The 16375-nt window shown below is 39.5% G+C and overlaps 1 protein-coding gene and 2 long non-coding RNA genes across 5 annotated transcripts in view; 1 reads left to right on the forward strand and 2 right to left on the reverse strand.

The window, feature by feature from the left end:
* Positions 1-8854, reverse strand: part of LOC138032143 (uncharacterized) — a 9392-nt gene extending 538 nt beyond the window's left edge. The window contains exons 1-3 of the long non-coding RNA XR_011128286.1: positions 8745-8854; positions 3792-3858; positions 2343-2436 (exon numbers count right to left, since the gene is read on the reverse strand). This is a non-coding gene — a long non-coding RNA (uncharacterized lncRNA). The remainder of the gene's footprint in view (positions 1-2342; positions 2437-3791; positions 3859-8744) is intronic.
* Positions 6954-16144, forward strand: LOC138032144 (uncharacterized). Its single transcript, XR_011128287.1, has 3 exons — positions 6954-7042; positions 12057-12144; positions 16048-16144. It is a non-coding gene; the product is annotated as an uncharacterized lncRNA (long non-coding RNA).
* Positions 14434-16375, reverse strand: part of LOC138032142 (cullin-associated NEDD8-dissociated protein 1-like) — a 100275-nt gene continuing 98333 nt past the window's right edge. For all 3 annotated transcript variants that reach the window (XM_068879745.1, XM_068879744.1, XM_068879746.1), the window contains 2 exons: positions 16096-16242; positions 14434-14634 (listed from right to left, as the gene is read on the reverse strand). In XM_068879745.1, the coding sequence (XP_068735846.1) occupies positions 14516-14634; positions 16096-16242 (266 nt within the window). In that variant the 3' untranslated portion in view covers positions 14434-14515. The remainder of the gene's footprint in view (positions 14635-16095; positions 16243-16375) is intronic.

Raw genomic sequence — 16375 nt, forward strand, 5'->3', positions numbered from 1 at the left:
AAAATTAAAACTGAACTGTGAATAAAATTAAAACTGGATTGTGAAAATTTAAAACCGGACTGTGACCCTCCCGGGCCATCGTACAACGTGACCCAAGTTGTAAGCCTTGATTTCAAAATGACACCGGTTTATTTTAACTGGAATTTTCTTAGTTACTAACTTTAAAATCTCGAGAGAGCTGGATCGAGGAGATCCAAAGACTCACAAGTTTAAGATTGCAATGTGTGTATGCGGCTGAATTAATCTGCAGCACATGAGTTTAGGGCTTTCAGAGTTTTAGAATCGTGGTTTGCATATAAAATAAGCTGCACTTACACGCTGATATTTTAAGCTAGTGAGTAATGGCGGACGGTCAAATCCAAAACTGACGCTTAAGGACGCTCCCTAGAGTTTTAGGGCCGCGAGCAAGCTGGGCACTAGTATGGCGCGTAAAGCCTGAATCGCGCGTGTTTTTCTGATTTTTGTGACGTCAGCGTGACCAAATCCGTAAAATCAACCGCTAATTTTTCTCGCGTTCCCTTCGGAATTTTTTTTTTTTTAAGTGGCTCAGTTTTAACCACATACAGTTCCTATCAAATACCCTATATTTGCTAAAATCTGTCAGAGCGAATCGAATATATTTAGGAAAATGACAAATTACAGAATATTGGCAAACCCGTCAGAACGACCTTGACTTTTTACCACATCAAAATCTCAGACAATATCATTTCCATAATTTGGCAAAGAATAAAAAAGTATAGATATAAAGGAATTTAGGCCAAAGATAGGAATATATCTGCCCGTCATTAGGTGTGATGTTGCCCTGGAAAAGACCATAATCCAAATATTGACACGCCAAAAATAAGCTTTATTATATCGGTACCCATACTGGTAAATCTCTTCAAGGAAAACTTTAAGAGAAATTAACAAGCTTTTCTTTTGTAAATCGTGCCCTGTAGTGAAGGTATTCACAAATACTCTAGGGAGCCACCTTAAAGTAAACAGCCTTTGGATAAAGCTCAAAATTTTGCTAGTCAGGTACTAAGAAAACACACTTTCAAAATATGAAGAAAAATAGGAAGTGATTTTTTGATCAAAGTAACACTTTAATAATAATTGCACCGCTATACTTAAAGCTGCGTTTTAAGAAATTTGCATAATTTCCAGACATCGGAAAGATCACTTTCACTTTCATGAATTATCGAAAGGGAAATTAGACTATTTCCGAAAATACGACTCTCGCGTAAACAAGAAGCTTAAAAATGGCTTAAACGTGAGGCGAGAGAGGCCACGACGCTCAGCGAATGAAATTTAGGGAAAAAACCCATGTCATTATGTGCAATATTCTCTTCCTTGTAACGGCATCGTTTTCAACTCCCAAGAGTGATTGGTATAAACTTTCTCCTCACATTGTTAAGCGGACTGGCGGCCAGAGTAAAGGGATTTTTTGTCAAGATATATCATCAAATTTCTATAATTGACATAAAAAGTAATATATGGCTGTCAGTAAGGAGGACGAGCTCCGTGACCGGGCAAGATGAACCAAATCCCGCGCTGCGATTGGCTACCTGAGCGGGCAAGATGGAGCTACACTGCACGCTCGGGATTTCTCGCTTGGTCCCGCAAGATCAAAGATCCTTTTTTGGTGTTTTATCCCTTATAATAAATCCTTCATTGACCAACCTTGTTCGGTCAAGATGGCTGGTTATTGGCCTCGTTCTTTTTGTGCGTGTTTATGGACCGAGACGACGTGAAGAAAGAACTTGGCCAATATCCAGCCATCTTGACCTCACGCTTTGTCAATAAGCCACATTTATTTTATCTGTAAGATAGTACGCGTGCTGTGATTGGCTAAATTAGCGGGCCGTATTCCACAGTACGGCCCGCAAAATTTGAAATTTCGATGAAACATTCCATTGCAAGTTTTTCATGTCATCTCTATTACATAACCTTGTAAAACTGTTTGAATCTTGCAAGCGACTATTCCAAACAGCTAAGAGGATTTCGTTTTTCGGATTTTGACACGGCAATCTTTGTGGCACTTGAACCTTCCGCTTCACTTCGCATGTAGTTTCCCTTCCCGTGCGGCTCACCGCTGATTACCACACAGATATAATAAACATCTGCTAACCGAGTTCGAGGGCCGTACTGTAAAATTACGAATCCTCGTTTTTTCCCGTGGATTTATGGCCCTAGAATGAATCAACGGGAAAATTTTCGGTCCGTAATTTTAAAGTACGGTCCTTGAACTCAGTTAGTTAGAGGTATTTAATATTCAGATCTTGGGAGTGAAAAAGCTATAAAGAACATTGCAAATTTCCGATTTCGGCTATTCCAGAATTATGCAGACGAAGTCAACTTACTTTTTCTTTCGTCGACGATGTCTCTGTCTCGTTGGCCAAAGCTGGGAAGAAATTCATCCATCTCTTCCAATACACACGTACTTGGCAACGACAACTGCAAAGAATGCAAACCAGGAATAAGTAAGTCGATTTTTCCCAGAAAATATGCAATACTTGGCAAATTAAATGTCCGTCACGCAACAGATCCCATTTGATGAGGTGAAGGAACTTGCGCGCCTTGCGAGGTTGTGGCGGCCCCGCAAGTTTACTCCGGTTTCCTCTCGTGGCTCTCGATTCGTTTACATGATACCACAAGAAAATGTCATATCGGAACGAGTCATACCGTCGCGAATTCAGCCCCGTTGTTTCACCGGAGCGAGAATTTCATAACAGTACGAAATCCCGTGTCATGTATACGGGTAGCGCATACGCCATGTTTGTTTTCGACATCATTGGAGACACGATACGAAATCAAGGAGTTCTCGCGGTATGTTTTGACAAAGAAATCACTCTCCCCTTTATAAACGTGACCAAAACGCAAAACACTGTAAAGAAGTTGAGCTTCAAGTTCTGCTCTGATGACCACTGATTAGGATAAAGCAAGATAATCTAATACCGGGTTAATGAAGACATGAACCACTGAGGCATGACAATATGTAGCGGAAAAAGAGAGAACTTCTAGAAACATGACTATTCTACTTAAAAGGACAGCTTCTTTTAAATTAAATTGGTAAAAATTTACACACAAAATTGTTAGAAGTTTGCAAATCAACTTATTGCCTTAACTTGGACTGAACCCAGGCATGAACCACTGAGGCATGACAATATGTGGCGGAAAAAGAGAGAACTTCTAGAAACATGACTATTCTACTTAAAAGGACAGCTTCTTTTAAATTAAATTGGTAAAAATTTACACACAAAATTGTTAGAAGTTTGCAAATCAACTTATTGCCTTAACTTGGACTGAACCCAGGCAAACATTAGAATGCGAGCAGTCTCTCTTTTGCGCTAAATCGTTGTAACGAACGAACACTTCAAAATGACTAAAACTGCGGGTCGCAAATACGCGTTTGTTTGAACGATTCTAGAGCAAAAGAGAGACTGATCGTAGTCTAGGCAAACATGTCATGGCAAAAATGAGATGGATGTTCGGTATTTCCGCTACTTTTTTTTACAAACCCGACATCTGGGTATTAAAGGGAGCAACCCTAAATACCGGAATCCGGAATCCGGAATTACAGGTCATTGTTTTACCAATACAGAGAGTAAAAATTATCCTAAACATTCATAAAAGCTAACCTTAGGCCTAATTAGGCCTAAACAAACGATTTTTGGCCAAAGGTTAGCTTTTAAGAATGTTTAGGATAATTTTTACTCTCTGTATTGGTAAAACAATGACCTGTGATTCCGGATTCCGGATTCCGGATTCCGGATTCCGGCTTTTAGGGTTGCCCTATTAAAGGAGCTCACCTCTCGTTTGATCGTCAACTGCATTTGTCTGCAATGTACCAATATTCAAGCTGTCTTAGTTTGGTTTCTGTTGAATTTAATTGAACTGTTAATTTCAGCTCCGCAACTGCGGATTTCTTTAAAAGGATTTACATTTCTTTTTCCCGAATAATTTGCATAAATTGATTAATTAATAACAGCGTCAGTGGGCAGTTTTCACTTAATTCACGATTGGAACTACTTGCTATGAACTGACAAAACAAACTACACTCCTAAAGCCACGTTCCGGCTATAATCAAACCAAACCAGGAAACCAAAATTTTAGGAACATACGCAGGCTGAGAATCCATGTGAGAATCGGTTCAGAAGGTCTTTATTTTGCCCATATTTGTTTTTGTTTTTGTGAGTAGTATAAATTAAGGTAAAAGAAATGTCAAACTACAGTCCAACAGGACAATTAACTCAAATACTTTGAGAGCTTTCAGTTTTTGGAACATAAACAATGTGGATTTCTCACTGCATGTTGCACTAAAGAAGCTCTCAGATTGCAGTCGAACGTTTTCACTCTCATTTTGGTTAATCTCTACTTGAAAGTTGTTATAAGGAGGATTCGTATAAAGTAAAGAGTGTAGTGCAAATTATAGCCCTTCTGTAGTCCTTTCCTTCAAAACGACCACCGGAAATGTGTCTCATTGCGTTCGCAGGCTATACAAATTAGCATATCAGAACTTCAATCATTCCACTTTTTTCACCGACCAAATGCATCGAAGTACAAACGGCTCTTGTCTGGCATTTCTCGGAAAAAAAAGGCAAACAAAATAATGAAAAAAATAAAAAATAAAAAGTGCCAAGTGTTGAAAAACGTCAACAGCATACCACAAACTTAAGGAAGATTTCAAATGCTACCAGAAATTGTACACTTTGACGTGGGTCCAAATTTATTATACTAAATCAACCTTACCCTTGAAATTGACTTCTAAATCGTGGTTGATTCAGTTACTTAGGTTCCTTGCACCACTTGTAATACTTGAACTACGGTAACATTTTGGCCCACTTTGAAGTCGCCTAAAAGCATTGATGCTCAAAAGAAACAGGCTACAATTTTTCGCCCCAGGCGATATTTTAAAACATTCAAACAGTCAAAACACGGAACTTCATATTCCATTTATATCATGCCTGGGCATGAAATAAATGACGTAATTTTCACTGTCACGCAATAAAAAATAAATCGAAAACCATCCAGTGGAAAAAGTCAAGAATTCGTGATGTTGTAGAAGATTAATGAAGAAGACACTTCTCCAAGTTTTAGGTCTGTGCGTTTCCCCAAACTTCAGATATTCGTCGAAATGTTTCGCAGAAATTTACAGAGCCCAGTATGAAAACGCCATGTTGGTGTACATCTGTGGTGCACCAATATGGCGGCCGGAAAATAGTGTCAACATCTGTTACTTCCTTTCGCTATCTAGGCGAGTGATCATCTGTACTGAACAAACAGCTATTTACCTAAGCACTTTTCCTAATGCTCTAAATTCTAAAAAGGCTCAAAACCATGAGATAAATATATATTTCTCAATAAACTCGATCGTCGCCTCGTGTCACGCACCGCTATAACTCAGAAATTCAAAATGCTCTGGTTTCCAAACGAAGCACGCTATTGAGCTTTAAAACTACAAATGGATACAAATTTACCGCCTCTTATGCCTGATGAGGATAAAAACTTTCGTGGCTCTTCAGTTTTGGATTTTAGAAAATGATGACGTCACGTGAAAACGATCTATTCGGGAAATATTACTATTTTTGCCTCGTTTTCAGGTTAAAAGACTTCTTGCAACCAAGCTTGGTCATGTCTTTTAACGAAGATGAGGTCTGTCTTAAAATCTTGCGATCAACTGCATTCTAAACGTCTTAAAGTAGGGAAGTTTTGAGAGTATTCACATAACTATTCAAATGAATAAACATAACCATTCTCTTTTGATTTAAAGACTTCGCCTCTAAAATGATCGCTGAAGCTCAGCGCAATCAATGAGTGTAGAATGGAATGGGTGAACACTGCTACAGAAATGGAAACCGAAAATGAAGTGTAACTCAATTGGTACCTTATTATATCGTTTTACCTCTAAGATTCACACTGTTGTAGGGTTTTCCCGACTTTGGTGCCAATTTTTATTCCGTCTTCCCAGATTTTTTTCCGTGTTTTGAAATATTGTTACCGCTGAAAATTAAAGAGTTCAAGCACGTTTCAAGGGGCTTCATTGCGACATCGGGGTTAATTAATTAAGGGGCATTGATTTTTTTTTTTTAAATCGGACTTTGTGTGGTTAAAATCGAAGTTACTTTTGACGAACATCGGAGTTTGTCTTTTCGAAAATCAGAGTTTGCGTTTGCCAAACCGGAGTTTGTTTTTCGAAATTTAGAGAAGTCCAGGCTGAAATAGGAGTTTTCTTGTTTCCGCAAAATGTGAATTACGAGTTCGTGTTGTTGTGTTTTTTATTGTTAAACTGAATTCGGAACAAAGGATTCCGGACCCTCCATCTGACTGCCAATTCGCGATCGTCAATTTTATGATCATTTATACATATCTCGTATTCGGTACCTCGTGTACTCGGTACCCTGGCTTCGTGCCAATGGCAGCATAGGGTCTTCGTTTTAGATCACAGGGTCTTCGTTTTAGATCACAGAGTCTTCGTTTTAGATCACAGAGTCTTCGTTTTAGATCATAGGGTGTTTTTGGGTCTCCGTTTTAGAAACACCCTATCGCCTACATCCTTTACGTAGACTTGACGGTCATCCATGCAAACTAATGAAACCCTTTGTTTCATTCAAGTTACAACGTTTTCGTATATACACCATGATTTTGTGGTAAAGTCAGACTCGCACAGGAACTTGCTAGCCAATTGTAAACCCGATCCCTTGACGTCCGGAATAGAGATTTTCAGAAGGGTGAAAGAAGATTTCTGGCACTATTTTTTAAAATTGTGTCTATATGATGACTAGGCGCCTGTCAAGGTTTCAAAATCCGTAAATGACCAGCAGGTTTTAGGCACCCATCTCAAATAGGGCTGATAAACAGTAAGTCTCAACACTGTTTTTCATAAACGACAATGTTATGGTGCAATACGAAAACATCAATATGCACTCGTTAACGTGACGTAATAAGATATCATGACAACAAAAGAGCTGGAAGAGCCATCTGAAAACACCACTCATTATTATTTCAAGACGAACTCGGTGACCTCCATTTTCTATTGCTGGGAAGTAACAAGAAGGCCAAGGTAAATCTATTTCGCAAACTTGAGTTAAAACATTCTCTGGAGCGAATTCATAACCACCTTAAAATTGCCCAATTGCGAAAGCAGCTGTGAGAAAAACTTCAGAAGAAGGAAAAATTGTCGGGCAATTCGTCGGGAGACGGGACAAAACTCGGGATTAAAATCAGAAAATATGACAGATCCAAAACAAAACTTCCAGTGTAAGTTTATGGCACTTAATGAGGTCCGTAAAGAACCAATGCCGAGCTCTCGCCCTTCGTGAAGACACCCCTGGAGAGTTATAATTTCTAGCTGATTTCAACATAGGCAGCCCAAGCTCGCTTCACTACAGACAGCCGTTGAGAATTTAAACGCGTTATAAGACTTTGTATGGGAAATCAAATACCGTCGATTATAAAGCCTAAAAAATGCTCAATTTAAGTCAAGGCTGCACACTACTATTCCGACCGTTGTCAGCTCAGAGGCGACTTCGTCTTAGGACATTGAAAACACTGAAAACACAGAATTCCCGAAACGGTGAAATATGCTCCAAAAGGCACAAGAACACACCAGAGGTGAGTCATTTTTATTCACTTTACTGACTGAAAGTTACTTTGACTCTTTTCTAGGCTTTACAATCGACGGTATTTGATTTCCCATACAAAGTCTTATAACGCGTTTAAATTCTCAACGGCCGTCTGTAGTGACGCGAGCTTAGGCTGCCTATGATTTCAACTGTAATGATCTTTTCAACGAATGGCTTTGCATAATAGCTGATAATAGCGGAGTCGTCGCTGACATCACCAATTGTCATTAATGTACCAACCAGAGTTTCACTGGTTGTCGAAACAAAGGGTCTTTGGTTCCTGTGGTTGGTACATTTGAATGACAAAAACAATGTTTGTAAACAGATATCTTCCCTATAATTGCAAAGTCATGTTCTCTTTTTGCATTAACAACAAGCAAAGAAATAGAAAACTCGAATTATAAGATTGTTCGTTTTGGAGACTTCGAGCGATCCACAACGTCGCTGCAACCTGTTTTTTTGAGACATTGTGCGGCCGCCAAATGCACTAAGCTCCTGTGTGATCACGAGTGACAAGTTCAAACGTACAACAGAATTAATTTTTTCGTTTATTGAAACTTATTTTCCTGCGCTGGCAGCATAACGTGATGCAAATAATTATCGATCGACTTAGAGTTAACTGTGTTGATTTCAACTTTATCACAAAGCGCGGATGATGAACACGTTGTGATAACGTTGACACAGTCCGTAATCAAAAGTGAATTAAGTCACGTTATTTTAACAGCATTTATACCTTGTAATAGTTTAAACTGTAACGAAACGGGTTCGATTTTTTAGGGATATGTCGGGAGTCTTCCCGTCATAACAATAGCATTCAAAAGACACACAGATGTTAGAGAATATTTACATAATTGTCAATGTTTGTCACAAAGACCAATATGGCGTTCATCAAGTGAAAAACGAACCGCGGAGTAAGTATATTTTAAGAAGGGTTACCTTTTTTCAACATGTACCAAAAAATCGAGGCTCAAAGAAGGATTTTCGTGATAGATTGCATGTAGTTGCTATGAAAGGAGAAATCAACATCCGAATCCCTGGAAATCGATCCGATTTCCTCGTCTTTAAAACTACAGTACAAAGCGCACACTATTAAACAACATAAAAGATTATGTTTCCAAATTTTGGGTAAATACGGCTTACCTGGTTCAGTCGAAATTATATCGAAAGCTGTATATTCTTCCGCTAGTTCAGAGTTCGGTAATGCTGACGACGTTCTTTGTAACACGCAACTGACTCGAGGCGAATCATCGACAACAATAAACACAGTACTATCACGTGCCAAAATATTCTTTGCGGTCACGCAATGATACAGGTGCGTCACAACTCTTAGCGTCACGAACAAACCATGTGTGCACTCAGTGGAGCTCGAAAAGATATGACGCAGGTTGAAAATATTTTGAAAAGTTATTGATCTCATGGGGAAACTTTGAAACTGACAAAACTGACAAAATTGGTTCGAAAGAGTATTCCAAACTACCAAAGGTTTTTTATTTGAAATATTATGAAATAATAAAATAAAATACAGCAAAAGAACATTTTAATTGAGGGGCCTGTTCACAGAATTCGAAGTTTAGCATATGGTACGAAAAAACTTATCTCCTACTTATCTTGAAAAAAATAACGTCTCATCCAGTTGTCCTCAAAGTATGAACTGAAAGCGTGAACTGAAAAATTCTGACCAGGATTCGGGATTCGAATCCATGACCTCTGAAATTACGGTGCCGTTCTCTACTTAAATCCCATAATACACCTCTTAGACATGGCTTAAATACAGACGTTTATGTGTTATTGTAAAACTCCGGGCTGAAGAAATCTACGTGAGCTAGACGAAACGCGTCGGGGAATAAACAAGTTTTACAGATACAATTCGCAGAGTGCTGCTCACCAGTTTAGTTTTTCAAAATGTTTGGGAGTCTGGAAAAGGCAGGGGCGAGCGGCTAGCTGGCTGCAAAGCTCCTTCGGTCCGACCTCGTTGAGCTGCGCCCGTACTGAGCAATTCAGTCTTCGACTGCGAGTAAGGGCGATTAGTAGGTCAAATACTCTTTATTACCATAACCCGGGCGGAATTCAAATATACATTTCTTTCATACAATAAATATTATTTTTCACATGGTTCGTTTTTCTTTGTTCTTCCAAGCCGATTATAATGAGCAACGAGGAGTGGGTGGGAGGGGATGGGAATGGGAGAGAGACAGGGAAGGAAGGGGAGAGGGAGTGGGGAGGAAGGGGAGAGGGAGGGGAGAGGGAGGGGAGAGGGAGGGGAGAGGGAGGAGAGAGGGAGGAGAGAGGAAGGGGAGAGGAAGGGGAGAGGGAGGGGAGAGAAAGGGTAGAGGAAGGGGAGAGGGAGTGGGGAGGAGGGAAGGAGAGGGAGGGCCTGCAACGAGCCTCCATCTTTTCCCCTACTAACGTTCAAAACAAAGAAAGGTTTTGAATTTAATTTAAAAAAAAAACATGAAGCCATATGAGCTCTTCGTTAAGAATGGCAGTAGAGCTTCATTTTTCAAATGCTAGTTCTTGTTCAGTATCACACGTTCATTATGATTTAACGCATTTTGTTTGACGTGAAACTTATGACGAGCTGAGATATACATAGCTTTTGCTCACTTTTGATTGGTTGATAAAATACATATTAATTAGGGGGCGTTTGGGAAAAAGATGGGGGTTTTCGTTGAAGACCCTCCCTCTCCTTCCAGTCCCCAACCTTACCCTTCCTCTTTTTCTACAATCTAACAACACACCTTTCTGGTTTGTCCACATTCTCGTGCTGTTCAACAACTTCGGTGTTGCAATTGGTTGCTTTAGTCCGCCTCTGTGGGATCTTTACTGCAATCGAGCACGTTCCATTTGGTCACCCTCAATTACACTCACTCAGCTGCTGAAATGTCAAGCTCCCATGCTCTTTATCACTTCTCAGGGCAAAAAATGTTTCAAAAAAGAACGTCAGTGAGGCTAACTTTTTGGATCCTAACCTCCTCACACTCTTTTCTCCCACATATTTTCTTCCTCGTTCGGCGCCATTGGTTCAGCTACCACAACACCTTCTCTTGTCAGCCTTAATAATTTCCGAATCAATAGCATCCTGAAATTGACGAGCTTGTAATCGGGACTTGAAAATTTCGAGTCCCGCCAATAGACCATTTTCGAATTATCACGGCTGGACTGGATCTAGCATGAAATGGAGGCCAATGCGGGCAAATCTTTTCAAATGCAAATTTATTTGCCCGTATTAACCTCCAGTTCATGCTAGATCCAATCCAGCTGTAAGAATACGAAACTGGCCTATTAACCATTATTTTGTAGATGCCCATGCACATTTGTTACGTTCTCAGCGTTCATTGTTCCTAGCCAGTGTCCTTTGTCATTCACGGCCATGATATCCCTCTTCGACGCTTCATTCTCATTTGCTTCAGTCTCCTTTTCAACGCTGTCGATTGAGATTTCTTGATACTCTTCCGCTTGGTCAAAGTTAAACAACTCTTCTGCCGCCTCTTCAATACTAAGGCGAGCGTTCTCGTAGTTCTCTGACTCATTGCCTGGAATTTACAGAGCCATTGGGTAAGAAAAATTTCTTCTTCAGACTCACTCATTTCCGACAGCTTTGCAGTAAAGTGGCGAAAGTTGTCAGTACTATTCGACACTGTTCAAATCCCAGTACGTACCTTCTCTCCCGTTCATGCATTTCTAAGCTTGTTTTGCACGCCTTTGGGTGGTTTTAGTCAGCGTATCAAACCCACCCCCCCCCCCCCCCAAAAAAAAAAAAAAAAAAAGTTTATTATACTATTTTATACCGTGGAAACCCAAGTACGTGCTCTATTGTTAAGCGTGTGTGCGGAAAACTATTTGTTTCCGGCAGTCGTACGCGTGTCAAAACAACGAAGAAAATACATAGGGAGCTTAAGCATGCGCGTGTTTGAGACGCGGACGGCAGCCGGAAGTGAGCTGTTTTCCTTTTTAACTTGTCTTCACACAACCACATTTATATTGCCAAGTATCTTTTCTCCACCAGAAATGATAAGTAGAAAAATTTGGGAGATATCAGTGTCCTGGCACGCGAAATGTTCACTTCCGGTTGCCGTCCGCGTCTTATAAACGCGCTTGCTTAAGCTCTCTAATACGACTGTTTTACGCCACAGTACTAAAACCTCGCTAATACGAAAAATAAGCCGGTTATTTTTAGGCACCCTGTGGATATGTGATTCATTTATCTGGGGGGGGGGGGAGGGGGGGAAGCGCCTTCGGTGAATAAATCACATATCCCCTCTTTGCCTAAAACTAACCCTAGCAAGTAATAGGGACGAGGTGTTCTAACTCCGTGAATTAAAGATATTAATAGAGAGCTTAAGCACGTACGTTTTTGAGACGCTCACGGCAACCGGAAGTGATATATTTTCCCTTTTAACTTGCTTTCACATAACCACATTTACATTGCTATGTATCTTTTCTCAATTATAGATGTTGTTTCACTTTAGAGACCAGAAACCAGGAAGCAAGTGCTAAAACGTAACCAGGTGAAGATCCGTTTTACCAAGAGATTATGAAGGTAAGAGAAGTAATCCCTCATACTGGCCCTATTCCCATCGTAATCCCTCTTATTTTTAGATGATATCAATTTTCCCGCGGATAATGTTACCGCGCGCGTTACGTGGAAGTTTCGTGAAGGAGGGAAGTGCAGCAAATTCTGTACGATGCCATTCTCCGTTTTCAAAATTGAGTTTCATGGCCTGATAAAATTCATTGTCTGCAAGATACAGGTTTGAAACATGCATCCTTGGAATTGCTTAACTGTCTAGTTTACAGTGACACCAATTTGAAGAATTTCTAATCTATCAAACCGTGTTAAATAATTTTGACAGATGCAGATATGTTTACCTTGGTTGCGTTACTTGTCCATTTTAGTGCGCACTTTCTCATCGTCTACAAAATTCTGTCGCTTACAAAACGCGTCCCTGTCAAGATACAGTTTGCAATCATATATCATGGAAATCGGTTAACTGTATAATTCACTCTGATAACAATTTCACGACTGTCTAATGAAGGAAACCGTGTTAAATAATTTTGAAAGAGGGAGCTATATTTTACGCGTGCATTGCACGTTGTACGGTTTTAAAAATTTTTATCGCGCGGTCAATTTGAAATTTTCCTGTCATGTGTGGTACTGTTTGAAAGCGTTAGCTGTCTAATTTATGAATATCATAGAATTAAGTTACCATAGTTTAAGTCCACTAAGAAAATCGAGAACGCGTTGACCAAGTCAGGAATACGTTACTTGGGTGACTGTAGTCCGCGATATTTCATTGTGTACAAAATTTTGTCGCCTATAAAAGTCGTTACTTTCAAGATACAAGATGCAAAGATATATCATTCAAATCGCTTAACTGTGTTGTTTACAGTGATACCAATTTCAACACTGTCCAATGTACGAAAACGAGTTTAATAATTTTGAAAGATACAGGTATATTTAACATGCGTGCTTTGCAAATTGACTTCCATCCGATACCACGTGTTCATACATTTTTATCGCACTGTTCAAGTTTTCCTTTCATGTCTGATATCTGTCTAATTTATGAATATCTAAGAATTAAGTCGTCATATTTTAATCCCGCGAAGAAAATCAAGAACGCGTTTACCGTAAGTCAGCGATAAATTACTTGTTGACTCACTGTAGTCTGCGAATTGCCAATGTTCACAAAATTCTGTCGCTTATAAAACTCGATCCTTTCAAGATACAGGTTTCAAACATCTATAACTATAACTGAAATCGCTTAATTGTCTAGTTTTCAATGATACAACATTCAAGGTTGTGCCATATACGAAACCGTGTTAAATCTTTTTTTAAGGAGACAGCTATATTTAACATACGTACTTTGCAAGTTCACTTGAATCCGATAACACGGGTTCAAAAATTTTTATCGGACGCTTGATTCAAGTTTTCCTTTCATGTTTGGTACTGTTGTAGAGCTCTATCTGTCTACTTCATCCCCATATAAGAATTAAGTCATCATATTTTAATCCCGCAAAGGAAACCGAGAATGCGTTTATTAAAGTCAGAGAGATCGTACTTATCGACTATAGTCTTCCATTTGCCATTGTGTACAAAATCCTGTCGGTTACATAACTCGTTCCTTCCAAGATGCAGGTTTCAAAACATAAGTCATTGCAAAGTGGCCCATGATCGAAGACATTTATATCCCGATGGGGACTCGTGAATACTCGGAAAAAATCCGAGTATTCCTCGGAAGGAGTCGAACCTACGATCTTCCGATTACTAGTTTGGATGCTTTACCAGTGAACTATAGGAGACTCCAGGCTCCGTGTACACGTCTCGCCTTACGATTTTCCTATAGCTCGGTGGAGGAGCATCCGAAGAAGTAATCGGAAGGTCGAAGGTTCGACTCCTGCAAAGGAGCACTCGGATATGTTCCGATTATCTCCGAGTCACCATCGGAAACGACATCTCTTCATTTCTTTCACAGGGTTTTTATACCAAAGGACGTTTAATAAATTATCTTGATCGTTAATTGCACTCCGCAGAATGTTCTTTAAGAAAAAAAGACAAAAAACAAAAAAATTGGTTCTAACGTTTGCGCCAGGGGATGAAATCGCCAAGTGTGAACAATAGGCCATTTCCGAGTTCAAGTCTGCCTTCTCTTCAAAGCGAGTCCAAGTGCGAAGTTCTTGTGATGGTAATTAGTTCTACTTTACATATGAATGAAAGCTAATTTTCATGACAAAAACTTTGCACTTAGACTCGCCTTGAAGAGAAGGTAGACATGAACTCGGAAATAGCCTATTTGAATTGCACTTTCAAATGATGCTTTCCATTTTCGTCTTCTTGAAACAACAGTTTTATTAATTTTTTTCATTGCGTCTCAACGTGGCAGTAAGACTGAGGTAAAAAGCACTCAAAATATTCAACTAGTGTCCATTGACTCAGGAGAACCTGCGTCTCGTTGAATGGAATCGAACATGGACGACAAATCTTGGCTGGATTTTATCTGCGCAAGGAATTCACTCAACAAAGGACTTTTGTCTGAAAATTAAAAAGAAAAAGACGAGATCAATCAAAAAGATAAAAAAATTGAAAACGTTTTGGCCATCAAGGTTTCTTCTATCAAACTGCAACAATCCATCAAGCCATGAGAATAATCTAAAGAATGAATGAGTGAATGAATGAATGAACAAACGCACGAACAAACGTTTGATTGACCTCACAGACTGTTAAATAAGCGAATGAATGAAAGTGTGAACGAAAAATGTAGTGAGTGAGTGAGTGAGTGAGTGAGTGAGTGAGTGAGTGAGTGAATGAATGAATAAAAAAATGAACGTGTGAACGAAAAATGTCGTGAATGAATAAGTGAGTGATTGAGTAAGTGAATAAACAAACAAATAAATGCTGGGATGAACGAACAAAGGAATAAGAACAGAGGAGACATTCTGTTGTTAGTTGTGTTATGTAAAACCATACCAAAGGGAACGACACAGTTTTCTGTATTGAAAAAAATAAATTGAAGCTCGATTGTTTAATCTTTCATATGCACTTCATTAACCATTTCACTCTCAAAAGTGCCACTTACAGATTTTACACTGTCTAACACCAGAACATTTTACTCGTCATTAGGAGGCCCCTCGAGCCTTAAAGGGTTTAAGGATTTGAACCCTGAGTTAAATACTCAGAAATACTTTATTCCTGCCAAACGTTTTACGTGACTGAGTGCGCGAATATTTTAGTGCATTACTATAGTGTTTTTCATCCTTGTATCTCCACCATTTCATTTTTATCGTTGAATTAATCTTCGCACCAAATCTTATTCAGTTTGAATTAAAAATGACGGAAAGTTTACGTCGAAACGTCATAGCTTTGTCAACAATGATCAGGCAGGACCTCATAAATACGAGCCTACAACTCCAAAACTACGTCTATGTAACGGCGTTTTCACAGATCAAGCCATTTTAGATGATGGCTTTCACAAGTGACCATTCTGAATCCCATGAGTTATAACTTCTCATGCAAGACTTGTGATTGGCTGGAAAGGTCTGGTTTCGCGGGAAGATCAATCTAAAAATAACTCTGTCTGTAAAAACGCCATTCCACAAATACAATGACGTTGTAAGCTCCTTGTCACGGGCTTCCGCCATTATGTCATGTTTTAAGTTTTTCAATTTTATCGCAGTGTTTTATCGTCAAATTTAAAGTCTCCCATTAAAATCCCGAAAAAAGAACCCTGTGATTTCTCCTTATTTAGCCAAACGGGAGACCCAGCTATGGTAAATTTTGAAAATTTGGTTTTATCAACGGAGTTGAAAATGTAAATTCGCTCTGACGAAGGGTTCGTGGTCAATTTACATTATCAACTCCGTTGATAAAACCAAATTTTTGTGTACTACTTCCCCCATCGACGCAGCACCACAGTTTCTTTAGAAACTACGCCCTTTATTCATTTAGGTAAATACTTGGCCTAAAGGATTTACAGCTATCAAAAGCAACACTTACCGCTATCTGGTATGGACAAGAGGGCCGCAACTGCTCTGAGCGCGGATCTTTTGAGCTCGTCCTGTTTTTCGAATTCTTGTTTTACGGAATTTGCTTTCACTTTTGTTTGTAACGTGGCGCGCAGAGGTTCCACGAGAATGTCGACACCTAAAAGATACAAGGTCGAGGTTATAGTAAAAACAAGACAAAATTGAGACTCTAGGATCGAGGTTTTTTGGCATTTCCCGCGAACCGCGAACGTCAAGACGTCAAGTCATCAGCGCCTTGCCGCCAGCTTTGC

This window comes from Montipora capricornis, chromosome 14 (assembly GCF_036669925.1).
Source record: "Montipora capricornis isolate CH-2021 chromosome 14, ASM3666992v2, whole genome shotgun sequence".
NCBI classification, from domain to species: Eukaryota; Metazoa; Cnidaria; class Anthozoa; order Scleractinia; family Acroporidae; genus Montipora; species Montipora capricornis.